The following is a 14,433-nucleotide window of genomic DNA, read 5'->3' as shown; positions in this document are numbered from 1 at the left end:
TAATTAAAACTAAGAAAACTGGCATGCCTGTGCCGACTTTATGCATCTGTTATGGGTTAAAATAGCTTTTAAAAAATGTTTCGGAGACCGCAGTCTATTGTGGCCATGGCCTCTGCCAAAGAAAACGCAAGCTTGCTTATTTTCTCTGTGGGGCGCGACAGCGCCTGTGTGTGCCGGAACAGAATCGGCTGGCCGTGAAAAGAATTCTAAATAAAACACAAACATGGAATTTGGCAACGCCACAGAAGCAAGCTTAAGACTAATTCCAGCATGCGGACGGCTCTCACATAGTAAGTCTGGCTCCAGCATAAATGAAACCAGGCACTGTAAAATACCAAGCAAGTTGGAGTTTCAACTTAAAGGGACAGAACGCTGGTTCCAGGTATAAAAGCTTATTAAGCCGGCTCACACTGGCTCCATAAATCCATAGGTTATTAGCTGTTTGCTTTCAGCCAATCCCTCTTAAAGAGATGCATATTAGGAGAGAGAGAAAGAGAGAAGGAGAAATGAAAACCATCACTTTGCACTTGACTTTTAGCGCAGCCGTTCTGGAAATACTGTGTTCATTATCTCAATTAGAGGAGAGAGACTATCAGACCTCAAATACACACAAACCCAGAAGGGAGGGGAAGGTGGTGGGGGGGGGCCCGAGGGATGCAAGGTAAGAAAGCCCATCGCATTGCAAAGATGAAAACGGTCCCCCCCCCCGGAAACCAGAAACATCAGGGGGTGGGACTCGGCCACAGGGGGAAAGCCATGTGGATGCTGGAATACCCCCACCCAGGGAGACTGCAATGGTAAGGATTTTGATAATAATTATAGCAACAATAAAAATAGTGTAGTCATACCTGCTACTGTTCACCACCTTTCTTTTCCAGCTGCGGCTGAAGGTGGTATAGTGTAACAGGGACAGTTCTAAAGTCTAATCAAGTGGTTAAGGGCTCTGAAGTCAGACTTGCCTCAGTTTCCAAATGTGTAAAATGGGGATAACAGTACCTTCCTCACAGAGCTGGGGTGAGGGATGCTGAGGATGGAACCCCACAGTAAGCATTTAGCAAAGCACCCGTGTCAGAGTCGGGACTTGAACTCAGCCATCCAAAGGCAAAGCTGGCACCCCCCACCGCCACACTCTCCTGGGCAGGGCACCCACGGGACTGGCCAGATTTTCCGGACTGGGAACTGTGGGCTCCCTCTGAGATTGGGGTGGGGCAGGAGCCGCAGTCTCCCCCAGAAGGTACTGAGAAGGCCAGTTCATCCCCAGAGAGAGACTTGCCCTCAAAGGCTTCAGCGGACCTCAGCGCTGAAACACGATCGCACGCACCGCAATCCAGGAAGAACTGCAAAGTTCAGGGAAGAAAAATAATCAAAAGTGTCTCCACCATAAACACCCGGCCCTGGGCGGAGGTGCGGGCGGGGAAGGGCCCTGTTCTGTGCTGAGAGTGCTTCCACACCACCACACACACACACATGCACACACACACACACACGTGCATATATACACACACTCACATATACACACATGTATGCATGCACAGACATATAAACACATGCACTCACATATACACTCACACTCACATATACATACAAAATACACACACATGCGTATACATACACGCACATGCATACATACACACACTCACATATACACACACGTATGCATGTACAGACATATAAACACATGCACTCACATAGATACACTCACATATACGTACAAAATACACACACATGCGTATACATACACACACGCGCACATGCATACATACACACACTCACATATACACACACGTATGCATGTACAGACATATAAACACATGCACTCACATATACACTCACACTCACATATACGAACAAAATACACACACATGCGTGTACATACACATGCATGCACAAATACACACATTCATATACACATACACACACATGCATACATACACACTCACATATACATACACACGTATGCATGTACAGACATATAAACACATGCACTCACATTCACACTCACATATACGTACAAAATACACGCACATGCGTATACATACACATGCATGCACAAATACACACATTCATATACACATACACACACACACAAATATACACTCAGATATTAACACACAAACACACAGGGCCTCCTATTACGGGGTCTGTGCCAGGCCCAAGGACCTGGCAGAGGCAATGGGAAAAACCAGGGAGAATATTACATGAGGCGATGTTTTGCTCCAAACGAAAAAGCCATGGAATGTTTTCCCTCAAGTCTTGGTTATTTCTTGCAGGTCCACTCAGACCCAGCTCATCACAGCCTCACCCAGAGGGAAGCCCTGACCCTCCTGGTCCCGGAGTTAAACCAGCTTCAGTCCTCCCAGTGGACCAGGTGTGGCCACAGTCAGGCCGCTCAGGGACTATCCTCCCAGCAAAGATATGCACGGCCAAATGGGGGTTCCTGACCCTCTGACCCACCCCCGTCCCCACCCTGCTCCACAGGCTGCCGCACCCTGACGTGGTGACATCACACATGTGCATCTTCCTGAAAAGATGCTCGACGTCTTAGAAAATGCAGACTAAAAATACCCCTGGCTTCTCAGAGCCGGTTTACAAAAATAATTATATTTTCTTTAAAAAAAGCAGATTATAGGCAAGTATGTGTCCGGCTATTTTTAGCTTCTATTCAACTCTACTAATTTTTTCTCATAATAATCATTGCAGACTTTTTTTTTTTTAAAGCCACCCGCCTCTCTGTTAATAATCGTGTTCTGACTTGGCACAGGGGACTGGGAGGGGGGCACACAGCCTTCCGTAAACCATGCAGGTCTGAGTGCTGCCCAGAGGTGACAGCGTCTGAGAATCACCCAATTCCTGCGGAAAGGAACATGTGGCCATTCCACCGGAGACCAGCTCCAAGTTCAACCCCCCACACATTTGGGAGACTCCCTGCATGCGCCTGAATCTGTCCCTGAACTCAGGAGTTCACAGAGGGCACCGAACTGGGGTTCCTGGCCTGGAGGGGCTCACAATCTCGGAAGGCGTATGTCGTGGGTTGAATGGCGGCCCCCCGAAATGAAACACCCATAACCAAATCCTTAGAATCGTGACTATGACCTTATTTGGAAAACGGGTCATTGCAGACATAATTAAGTTCAGAATCTGAGATGTCGCCCTAGATTACCCGGGTGGGCTCTAAATCCAATGACAATTGTCCTTTTAATTATCCAGGAGAGAAGACAGACCCCCAAGGAGGAGGCCACGTGACCAGGGAGGCAGAGACGGGAAGGATGCGGCCACAAGCCAAGGAATGCCCGGAGCCACCAGAAGCTGGAAGAGGCCAGGAGCAGATTCTCCCCTTCAGAGGGCGCACAGCCCCGCTGACATCTTAGCAAGGTTGGCATGATGACCCCCCAAGCAGAGGCAGATGGGAGAGGCTCAGAGAGGGGCAGCCCAGGCCCCGGGACACCAGCCAGCTCTAACCTTGCCCCCAGGTGTCCCCACTCTAAATACACTTTCTGCTGAACTGAACCCAAATCAACGCCCTGAGGACACAGCAGGAAGGAAAGTGAAAACTGTCCATCTGCAAAACTTTCTTCCCCTCACCTCTCAAGCTAGTGAAATGTTTAGCTGACAGCCAAAAACCAGCATCTGGGACACGGGGCCATGGTGGGGAAGCGTTTACAAGAGAGATTGATGTTAGAGACCCTGAAAGGAACTGAAGACACTGGCCCGTGACCAGGGCCACAAGCACCAAGCCTGAGTCGGGGTGGGGGGGCCGGTTCCATCCCGGACGCTCAGGCCTATTAACCACATAACCTGGGCCAGCTGGTGTCCACATCCCTGAGACTCGGGGTCCCCAGGTATAAACTCCAACCGTCAGGTGAGGAGACTGGGCCCCCTGAGCCCTGCTGGCAAGGAATGTGAAACGGTGCCGACACTGTGGGACACATGTGGGCGGTTCCTCATTGAGTTAAACTTGAATTACCATACGATCCAGCAATTCCACCCTGGGTATCCACCCAAAGAACTGAAGGCAGGGTCTCCCACTATTACGCCTACACCCACACTCCCAGCAGCACTAGGTGGAAATAACCAGTGTCCATCACAGGACGAATGGATCGACTCTGGTCCAGCCACACAACGAATATTACTCAACCTTCAAAAGGAAGGTGTAACCTCTATGGGAGAAGAATCTGAAAAAGAATGAATATATGTATATGAACTGCATCACTTAGCTGTATACCTGAAACTAGCACAACATTGTAAATCAACTCTACTCCAACAAAAAATAAAAATTATATTTAAAGAAAGAAAGAAAGAAAAAGGAAGGTGATTCCGACACATGCTGTAACCTTGAGGACCTAGTACTGAGTGACACAAGCCAGACACCAAAAAGACCGTGATTCCACTCATAGGAGAGCCCCCGAGGGGTCAGACTCATAGAGACAGGAAGTGGAATGATGGTTGTGGGCTGGAGCGGTGGGGGGGGGGGGTGGGGGTGGGGGGGATGAGTGTTTAATGGGGACAGAGCTTCCATTTGGGATGACGAAAAAGTGCTGGCGATGGATGGTGGTGATGGTAGCAGAACAATGTGACTGTACTTAATGCAACTTGACTAAAAAGGGTTAAAATGGTACATTTCATGTTTTGCATAGTTTACCATGATTAAAAAAAAAAAAAAATTCCAGCACACATAGGCTCAAACCGTTGCGAGAAAGAATCGGTGCAGATGATCGTACGCAGCCCGTGCACACAGTGGGCCCTCAAGCAGTGGTTCCCTTTACTAGTAAAGCAAGAATAAAACAAGGTGCTGGTTAATAAAGCACAAGGAAATTCAAGACGAGGGCGCCTGCGTCAGAAAGCACTGCTTACATACAGCTCCAAGGGCAACTCAGGCACCCGGGGGCCTGGTCCCACCAGCCACTCCTCACCTCTTATGAACAAAGGCAATCATTAAAAATGTCTGGGCTTATGAAGAGACTCCAACTGCCCCGTCTCTGCAGGTAGTGACTCCGTTTTTGCATTAACCTCCCTGGAGAAGTTCCGAGCTCTCTGATCCCTTCCGCTGAAATCATAAAACACAGGCATTCTTATCTCCCCGAGCTGCTCTGTGATTCATAACTTGCTCCTCTCCCTCACACCTGCCAGGTAGAAGGCCAGCAGGTGGGCAGTCTGGGAGCCAGAAAGCAAGAAAAGGAGCAGGCTGTGGTTCCCAGACCCGAGGAGACCTGGGTTCAAATCCCACCTCTGCCATCTACCAGCTGTGCAATTTCGGGCAAGTCGCATCACCTCTCTGGTCACAGTCTCGTCACCTGTGAACTACAGAATAGGTTGCCTTCCTAAGGGAGAAGCTTACACGTGTGGGAAGGCCCCTGCAGAGAGCCTGATGCACAGTGGGGACACAAAAATGATGACCAGGCCATGACCCGGTGGCCCCCTGCTGAGTGTAAAGACGCTGATGGGAGAGGAAATCACGGTGGATGCATCACCCACCCTGACCACACACCGTGGTCACACCCCACCCCCACCCCGGGCTCTCAGTTATCATTAAATAACACCCAAGGAGGGGGTGGGAGTGACGGGCACGCTGTGATTCCCCGCAGGTATAACGCCGGGCAGCTCCGGGCAGCTAAACCCCACACAGAGGGACCCTTGCCCGCCAAGGGTGTCTTCCCATCGCTTTTTGGATTAACTTGGCCAGCCTTGATTATGTTTGGATAAACTTTATTTCATGGTTTAGACTATTTGGGTTTGATTGTGAAATATGTACAGTACACAGCCCCTCTGCCCTGACCGGCCCTGGGGTTTGAAAAGTCAAGTACATGTTGTTCCTCCCACCAAAAAAGCAACAAAGAACACCTCCAGCTGTAAGGACGATGAAAAGTTGGTTTCTCCTGAAGGAGGAGAAATTGCTTCTAGGGAACTGTGTATGAAAATGAGGTGGGAACAGCATTCCCTGTATTTCTTCGGCTTGCTCTCACAAACATGAACACACCTTTTCGGGGTCTTCATCATTCACCAGCACCCAGAGGGCTCAGCCAGCCCAAGCACTGGGAAGACCAAGATAGGGATAGAAGTCAACCTGGTATGTGAAGGAATTTGAGGTTGATTTGATGAGAAAAGCTTTTCCCATGCTCCAGGCCTCTTCTTCAATGTCAAAACTTCCCTCTGGTGGTCTGAGGGTCCAGAAAAACTCTGTGTCCCCGCAAGTCACTAACAACTCAGACCCCTTAGGGGCCAGCCGGGGCTACAGAAGGCTCACTGGGTCAGCAGGACCCCTCTTGGCAGGTACCCACACCCACATCTGTCACTGACCCACGCCTTGGAAGAAGCCTGTCCCCTCGGCCAGCCTCACCTTCTCCATCAGGAAAACCCCAGTGGTCCTCGGGGGCCCTCCCAGCTCCCACAAGCCCAGTTGTTTAACTTCCTTTAAGCAGAGAAAGGCATCACGGAGCGTGTACCTCGCACTCTGTGCTCCCCCACTGCCGTGAGCTCCTCTAGGGCAGAGACCCCAGGGAGCTCATTCCTGGATCCCTGCGTCCTGCCCAGATCAGGCACCAGCACGATCGGTGAAGGACGGAAGACGCAGGGGACTCTCCCAGGATCGTGTCCGAATGCGGTCTGGTCCCTCACGGGTGAGCTGCTTTCCTGTTGCCCACGTCTGAGCCACCAAGCAGCCCAACGTGAAGCCGGAAGGGAGAGCCGAGAACACGACTTCACAGCTGGCCAGACCTGAGTTCCGATCTCAGTTCTGCTGTTTGTGTGCTGTGTGACCCCCGGGGCATTGCTTGGCCTCTCTGAGCCCCAGTATCCTCATGAGCAAAAGGATGGAGCTGCCTTTCCTTACAGGTGTTATGACGACGGGTGAGTGAGTGAGGTATGCAAAGTGCCCAGGACAGTGCTGGGAACTAGCAGGCCCTTCACACACAGCGGCAAGTCTTAGCAGCAGTGATGGCGGTGGGCCTTCCTCCTCTTTCATTCATGCTAAGAAAACCTCTCAGGCAGGACTTTCAAAGAGATGGCAACCAAGTCATCATCGAGGTACGGGGTACCCAAGGCTTTTCAACAGCCCAGTCTTCTCCTTCCTGCCCCCCACACTTTCCTTTGCCTCTGCTTCCCCACGTGCTGGCGATCAGCAGAGGCCACCCCAGAGTGGAGGCCCATCAGGGGACCCTCCAAGGCAGGGATCAAGAGCAGATACTTCTCGTGTCCCCATTTCCCAGATGGGGAAACTGAGGCTTGGAGAAAGAAAGCGGCTGGCCCAGGGTCACATATTCACACCCGTGCACCTTGAGAACAAGGACTAAGCACGGTCCCATCTCTGGAGCTTCCCACAATGCCTGCAGCTCTTCCGCCAATATGTGTCCACTATGGCATTTAAGTTCAAGCATAAATCCATGCCACAGAAGAGATGCCCAAGAAGAGATGGAGCTGCCAGCGATCAAAGCACAACCACGGAACGTCTCAAACCTGGGACGCACAGAGGCAGGTCCCCACTGCAGATGGCAAAACTGGGGGTCCGAGAGGCTAGGTACAGGGCTCCCCAAAGCAAAATTTCTATCCGTTGCCAAATCTAACTGCACGTTTCACGTGGCTTCAGCTAGACGATGAATTTCCTTCTCCAGTTTTCAATATGAACTCAAGAGGGGCAGAATAGCCTAGTGGGCAGAGCCTGGGGGACTCAGTCCAAGCCGGCTCTGCCACACACATCTTGTGGTCTCTTCCCCACTCTCTGCCTCGGTGTCCCCCATCTAGACAATGAAGGGGTTGGGTGAGATGATCTCTCGGGACCCATGATCCTAGATCGTTTAAAATTAACTCAAGCCTTCAGGTCAGCAGAGGCGGACCGATTTCCGGAGCATTCCATCCAAGCAGAGGGCGCACAGCCTCCTCTGCCCCTTTCGGATTCCCTTTCAAGCTGCAGAACGTGGCCGCCTTGCTCTGAGATCTCTGATGTCGGTGGTCAGTGCTGCTTCTTCACATCCACTAACTGCTTTAAAGCGCTGCACCCAGTGCTGCATTAAAAATTAATTACACATGCTATTTTATTGCCAGTGCATAATGTAATGAGCACCAGCTGTGCTAAACAGCCAAACTCCTTTTTAAGACAGCTATAAAAAAAAAAGAAAGAAAGAAAGAAACTGCACTTCCAAATGCCTCTCCTGTCAGAGCAGAAAAACAGCAACATCTTGTGCGGATTTGAACAGAACTCTTTGATTTAGCTCTGCCTTCAGAACGTCTGAAGGGCCGGCTTGGAGAGGGAAACGAAATCTGGTGAGGCTGCACCGGTCTCCACTCCGGGATGTTGCTGGGACCCCCCTTTTATCTAAGGACAGTCACGCGGGTAGGTGCCCCTGCCCCCCACTAGGCAGCCTCGCACTCCTTCTGGCCCCCAATCCCCGTCTGGCGCCCGGTGGTGCTGGAGGAGATGTGAGTCTGCAGTTCTGGCGGACAGGGGACTTTTCTGGAGTCCACCCGAGCCCTGCCACCCTCCATCCCGGGAGCCCTGCAGCTCTCCATGGCCTCTCCCGGCACTTCCTCCAATTACTGAAGGAGGTGCCTGGGTTCTAAAGGCAGGTGGTCAAGGGCAGCCTCTGCAGCAGCGTGATCCCAAGAAGCCAGCAGACACCAGAGCAGACTCCAGGAACCACTGATAAGCTGGACCACCAGCCCCTTGCACGATGTAGACACCGGCGCAGGGCGTACAGATGACTCTTTAAATTTGTAATAACTCCCCTGTAAGCCCTTCCTCCACAGCGATCCAACCACCATGGCCCCTGGGACCTGGTGAGCCCAGAAAGACCCCACAAGGAATGCAACTTTGCAGAATCAGGAGAAAGGCAAGGGTGTGTCTGGAACCTTCCCCGAGAGAGTGCTTCTGTCCGCCCACACTCACCCACACTCACTTCTCTTCTTCACCCCATACTCACCCCTCCCTCCAAGGTCTCCATGGAGGCCCCCACGCCCCACCGGAGCGCCTCTGCACCCCCTGCCCCAGACTGGAGGCATGCACCAGCAGGGGTCTGGAGAGCGTTGCCATCTTGGTCCACATCGCCCTGCGGCTGCCCACTGATCCTCCAGTGTCAATCAAACCCAGACCGAAATGAAACTAGGGCTTGCTTCTTGTTCTGGTATGAAATGTGCAAAGCACAGACCATATCATTAACATAAAACTTCCAGAAATAAGACCACTTTCCAGACAGACTGTATTAATTGCATCAAGCTTCCACAGCTAGGGTGGTCTAAGCTACGGCATCCCATTGGAAGGATTCGGTTATAAAAACCAACGCAAAATGAACACTGGGATATAATTGAAAGAGGAGAAGACGACAGATTCTACTGTGAAACCCTACTATTTACTTACAGGTATTCTTTTATCTTTATTGTCCCTTTAACCCATGCCAAGAAACCCCAGACTAGTTAAATAACACAGCAAGCACAATTTCAGTAGAAAAGTAAATTGAATTTAACTTTACAAGATTGCCCTGTGATTTCAGCATATACTAATGACTGCAACTGACTCCTTCTATTAAATCCAAACACTTCACTTCCCCGAGCTGGGATCCTGTGCGTTCTTGCTGAAGACCTTGAACTTCACCAAGCGCATGTATTAATCATTATGGCTGATGACCATTTGTGGCTTTTAAATATGCAATGAAGTTTCTCGGTTCCTTTTCCACTTCCCAATGCTGGTACATGATCTGAGCCAGCCAAGAGGCTAAATGCCTTTAAGAATGGAAACTAGGGATCCAGCTTGATTCCAAACAGAGCCGAGCAGGTAATGATATAATGATGTGAAACCCATCCTGCTCATGCATGAGTCAGAATGTCTGGAGGGCTCGCTCAGCAAGAGGCGTTGTTCTCAGCACCTGGCGTGTATGACCTCAGCCAGTCCTCAGAACAAGTCTTCAATGACCCCCATTTTACAGGTGGGGAAACTGAGGCAGAGGGTGGAAACGACTTGTCCAAGGTCACAGAGCCATACAGGACTGAGCAGCCTTCACCCTGCAGTCTGATACTCTGACGACTGCCTCCCAATGGTAGAAACCTCAGAATAGGGCAGGGTTCAGGGGTCCAAAGCTGAGTGGTTCTCTGAACACCCCACCCCTGCCTTGGGAACCCCAGCCAAGTCCCATACCCAGGCATCCCTAGCATCTCAGTAATCGAAACTGATCAATATGTTCTGCTTTAGAGATCAATATGAGGAGCCTCGTTTTTAAATGATACATATGTACCACACACACGTGTGTATGTGTGTGTGTGTGTGTGTGTATATATATATATATATATATATATATATATATATATATACACATATATTTACACAAGGGGAAACTGAGGCCCAGAGAGGGGAAATGACTTATTCAAGGTCACCGGCCAGGTGGAGTAAAGGCCAAGACCACAGCCTTAGACTTTTGATTCCCCAGGCACCTTGGAGAAGTTCCTACGTGGAATTTCTCAGGGAAGAAATTTCAGTTTCCAGGAACACCCCAACTCAACAGAGTCAAAAAGCAAAGGGGACCCCGCCTTCCCACTGTGACCATCAGAAGGAGATCTGGGGTTGGGGTCCTGGGAGGCGGGGCTGTTTGGGATGCCGCCAGCCGGAAAGGTACACAAACACACATACCTGTGTGGTTTTCTCCCCCATAAAATCACATCCTTCTATAAATAACCTCAAATGCATTCACGGGCATGCAATTAACCTGTGTGAAACACCGTTACACCAGGGTTTTCCGTATTAATTTGAAGAGATAGGTTCAGTGCGTCCTGATCCGAAAAGGGACAGAACAAAGTGAGGACAGCAGCCCCTTTCCATCTTGACAGAGGACCGCTTCTTCCTAACGGGTTACTGGGAATTTAATGACTCCATTCAAACTACTAATTAAACAGGCACTAAAAACACTTTAGCAAACAGCCCAGTGCCAGGGACAGAAGCCACAAAGGGACCAAAACCACTGGAATAGGATATTTTCAGGTACTGAAACTGATCTGAAAATACGATGGCACAACCTGGTGCAGGCTAATTACCGCAGACCCATCGATGAAAGATCAGTGCCGGCGATCAGGGTAGAGCGTCGGAAGCTGAGAGTCTGCCCCTTAGCAGGTCAGGAGGAGAGGTCCCAGGGACCCCAGGAATAGACACAGCCCCACCTCACTCCCCTCCCCAGCACTGCCAGCAAGCATAGCGGCTGCTCACGGGCTCTGAGCCCTCACGGCATCAAATTCTAAAATCAAGGAAGGCCTCTAAGCCAGGTGAGTCAACACAAAAGGTGAAGCAGGTGCAGGATGAGCGACCCAGGATCAAACCCCACTTCTGCTCTTCCATCCCCTCCCTATAGGTCCCCATTCCCACTCCACCACCCGGCCCACCAGACTGCAAGCTGCAGGAGGTCTGGGACCTGCCATGATGGACCGCACTGTGGTTTGCACAAGAATGAATGAATGGGGAATTCCCCGGCGGTCCAGTGGTTAGGACTCCGCACTTCCAGTGCTGGGGGCCAAGGTTCGATCCCTGGTCGGGAAACTAAGATCCCGCAAGACGCGCAGCACGGCCAAAAAAAAAAAAAAAATTAATGGATGAATGAATGAGTGAGTGAGTGAACGAATGAAGGCGAGCCTCATTTTCTCATCTGTAAAGTGGGGACAGTAAACCCACCTCCTAAGGTGACCGTGAGGAATAAATTCAAGAACGCACACAAAATGCCTAGCACAAGGCAGCACACAGCAGGTCCTCGATTCACGGTCCCTACAAGGAAACGGGTGGCACTGTGGCTGAGAGGGTGACTGGGTGAGAACGTCCCCAGGATGCAGGCAGAGGCATGTGGCTCAGCGGGAAGAGTGGTGGCCTTGTCGGGAGGCATCCTGACAACAAATCCCAGTTCTGCAACCTGGGCCCAGCCACTCACGCTCCCCGAGCCTCTGCTTCCCCATCTGTAAAACAGGGGTGTAACAGCTCCCGCTCGGGACCACAGCTTCTAAGCAGAGCCAGAGGTTAAGCAAAGCGGAAAGTTAAGCAAAGCCCCAGGCACTCCACTGCCAGGGAAAGCGCGTTCCCGCACCACAGCACTTAACCGAGTCCAGTCACGAACACTCAGGCTGATCTGTGACAGTACGGCCCCCCGAGTGGTTGCAGGGCTGCAGCACTAACTACAGGAAGCCGTTAGAGCGGGGCAGCCACTCAGACGGAGCCGGCATCCCACACCCAGCAAGCAGGGATCACGGCACAGACCTACGGGGCTGGGACCGGAGCCCCAGTCACCGTGGGCACCCGGGCAGCCCGGGGCAGGGAGCCGGCTTCTTTGTAAGCTGTGCAGACTCCTTCCCAGGTGATTCAGTCTTTGCTTTGTGCGTTCAAGACACAAGCCCAGTACCTATGACGTCACGATCTGTCACAGCAAGGGGTGCTGAAGGCTGCAGGCCAACCCCACCAGCAGGAAGGCCCGGGGAGCTCTTGACCCTGGAGCTGGGCCGCCTGTGGCCCTCTGCAGATCTGTGGCTCTAACAGGGACCATCCCTTGGGACGGCTTCAATTAAAAGCAAAACCTGCCCAATAAACATAGCTTTCCTTTTACCACCCGAGTCAAGAGAAAGCCTGCCACGTGCCCGGTGAGAAAGCAGGGACAGAGGATCTGCCCCGGCTCGGCACCATCCCTCTCCTTCCCTGGCCCCTGCAGGACACGAGCCACCACCAGTGTCTGTGTCGGCGTCCCGGCTCCCCTGGCCTCAGTGCTTTTCGCATCAGGCTCCGCGAAGATACTGGGCAGGAGAGGCTGCAATGAGAGGTCCCTGCCTGCAAATTCCAGGGACCCCAGGCCAGAGCAGGAGTTTGCGTTTTGTCTGGGGAGGGAGAAGGGATGTAACAGAGAGCAGGTTGGGTCGCCGCACTGCCCTGTCTGCCCATCTGTATAACGGGCAGCCACGCCGACCCGGAGCTGGGCACTCAGCCCCGCCCCCTACCCCTACTCCCCACACACACCCCACAATGTTTCGCTCCCTCCCAGAGCCGAAGCTAACAGGCCCCTTCAGAGAAAACTTTTTTCTAAAAGTTAATGGGCAACACATTCTCGCAAAGAGAAACTCAGCATTTTGGACGGCTCCAGGGATGTACACAGACAACCAAAGAATCTTCTCCTAGCCGTGAGCTGGGGGTGAGGGTACTGGCTGGGGTTGGGGAGAGGGGGCGGCAGTGGCGAGGGCAGAAGAAAACCTCAGATGTTAAACGTTATCCAATTAAACTTTAGCTAAACAACCCAAAGAGATGAAATTTGGAGGCTGGGGGAAGGCGTTCTGGGAGTGAGACCTCAGAATGGGTGGGGGCACGGGGGGACCTCCTGACCATTGGGGACCAGGGCACCCGGGTACAGTTCTGTCCACATCCTTCGCCACTTCCCCGGCGCCTCCCCAAAAGTGCCTTCCGGGGTGCAGGTTGCACGTCTCCCCTGGGTCCCCACCTTGCCCCAGCCCACCTGGGAGAGGCAGCTGCCAGCCCTGCCCAGGGCACACCCGCCATCCCCGGGAGCCCGCCCCCACCGCGGCCGTCGGTTACCTGACAACTGACACTGGCATCCAAAGGGAGCCTCCGTCTGACCCTCACCCTGAGTCCCGTCACCCGAGACAGGGCGCGCGCTGCAGCACGGCAGGGGGAAGCAGGGCGGTAGAGCGCCCAGGGCACGCAGAGGTGAAGTAATCACAGATGTGTGAGGGTGGGAGGAGGAAGCAGCTATGGGGGCCATCGCTGGCAGCTGGGCAGGCCTGCACGGCCCTGGAGAAAAAACAATAGAAAAGGCTGGTCAGTCGGACCCTGGACTGGGCAAGGGCTTCAGGCTGTGGAACGGGGCCCGGGGCAGAGGGCGGCAGGCTGCTCTTCCAGGGTGGGGGGCTCAGGGTGCCAGGCCCTGTGGGGGGCTTGGCGGGGGCGGGGAGGGGGGATGCAGCCGGGACTCGGGCAGGGGCAGGGAGCAGGGAAGCGGGTGGGGCCTGAGGGGCTCCTACGTACGTCCTCAGCTGCCAGGTTGGGCTGTCTTGGGACCAGACTTCCATCCCAGGAGGCCTAATGCCGGGGCTGGGACAGATAGGAGCTGTTGGGGGCCCCTGATCCCAGGAAGGTCTCCCCAGGTGGGGACTTCTGGAGTGTTCTGGAGCAGACTCCATTTGGGGATTTGTTTCCCCAAATCTGGGCCACCCCCCTCTGGAAGACCCAGGAAGTTCCAGGCCACCACTGTTCGCTCTATCAGGATGGGCTGCTGGTGCAGGCCTCGGACACCTCCAGGCCTCCTCCCAGCGCCTGGGCACTGCTGAGCCTCCAGCCCGGAGGACCGCCAGCCGGTGCCCCCTCCGGCCCACAGTCCTCAGCAACCAACACCTACACACAGCACCCAAGCCCCAAGACCTGTGGGACGGCTCTGAACGCCCCCCCACCCCGAGAAAGCCCTGGCACCGCCCAGCACCCCTCTT

At 52.8% G+C, this 14,433-nt stretch overlaps 1 protein-coding gene across 15 annotated transcripts in view; it reads right to left on the bottom strand.

The window, feature by feature from the left end:
- Nucleotides 1–14,433, bottom strand: part of BCL11B (BCL11 transcription factor B) — a 93,342-nt gene that overhangs the window by 38,026 nt on the left and 40,883 nt on the right. For 12 of the 15 annotated variants that reach the window (XM_082450723.1, XM_082450717.1, XM_082450718.1 and 9 more), the window contains one exon: nt 13,526–13,741. The exons of the other annotated variants lie outside the window; for them this stretch is intronic. In XM_082450723.1, coding sequence (XP_082306849.1) covers nt 13,526–13,741 — 216 coding nt within the window. The remainder of the gene's footprint in view (nt 1–13,525; nt 13,742–14,433) is intronic. 15 annotated transcript variants of the gene reach the window in all.

This window comes from Balaenoptera physalus (assembly GCF_965194825.1).
Source record: "Balaenoptera physalus genome assembly, chromosome: 2".
NCBI classification, from domain to species: Eukaryota; Metazoa; Chordata; class Mammalia; order Artiodactyla; family Balaenopteridae; genus Balaenoptera; species Balaenoptera physalus.
Note: the sequence above shows the minus strand (reverse complement) of the source record. Positions and strands in the feature narration are given on the sequence as shown.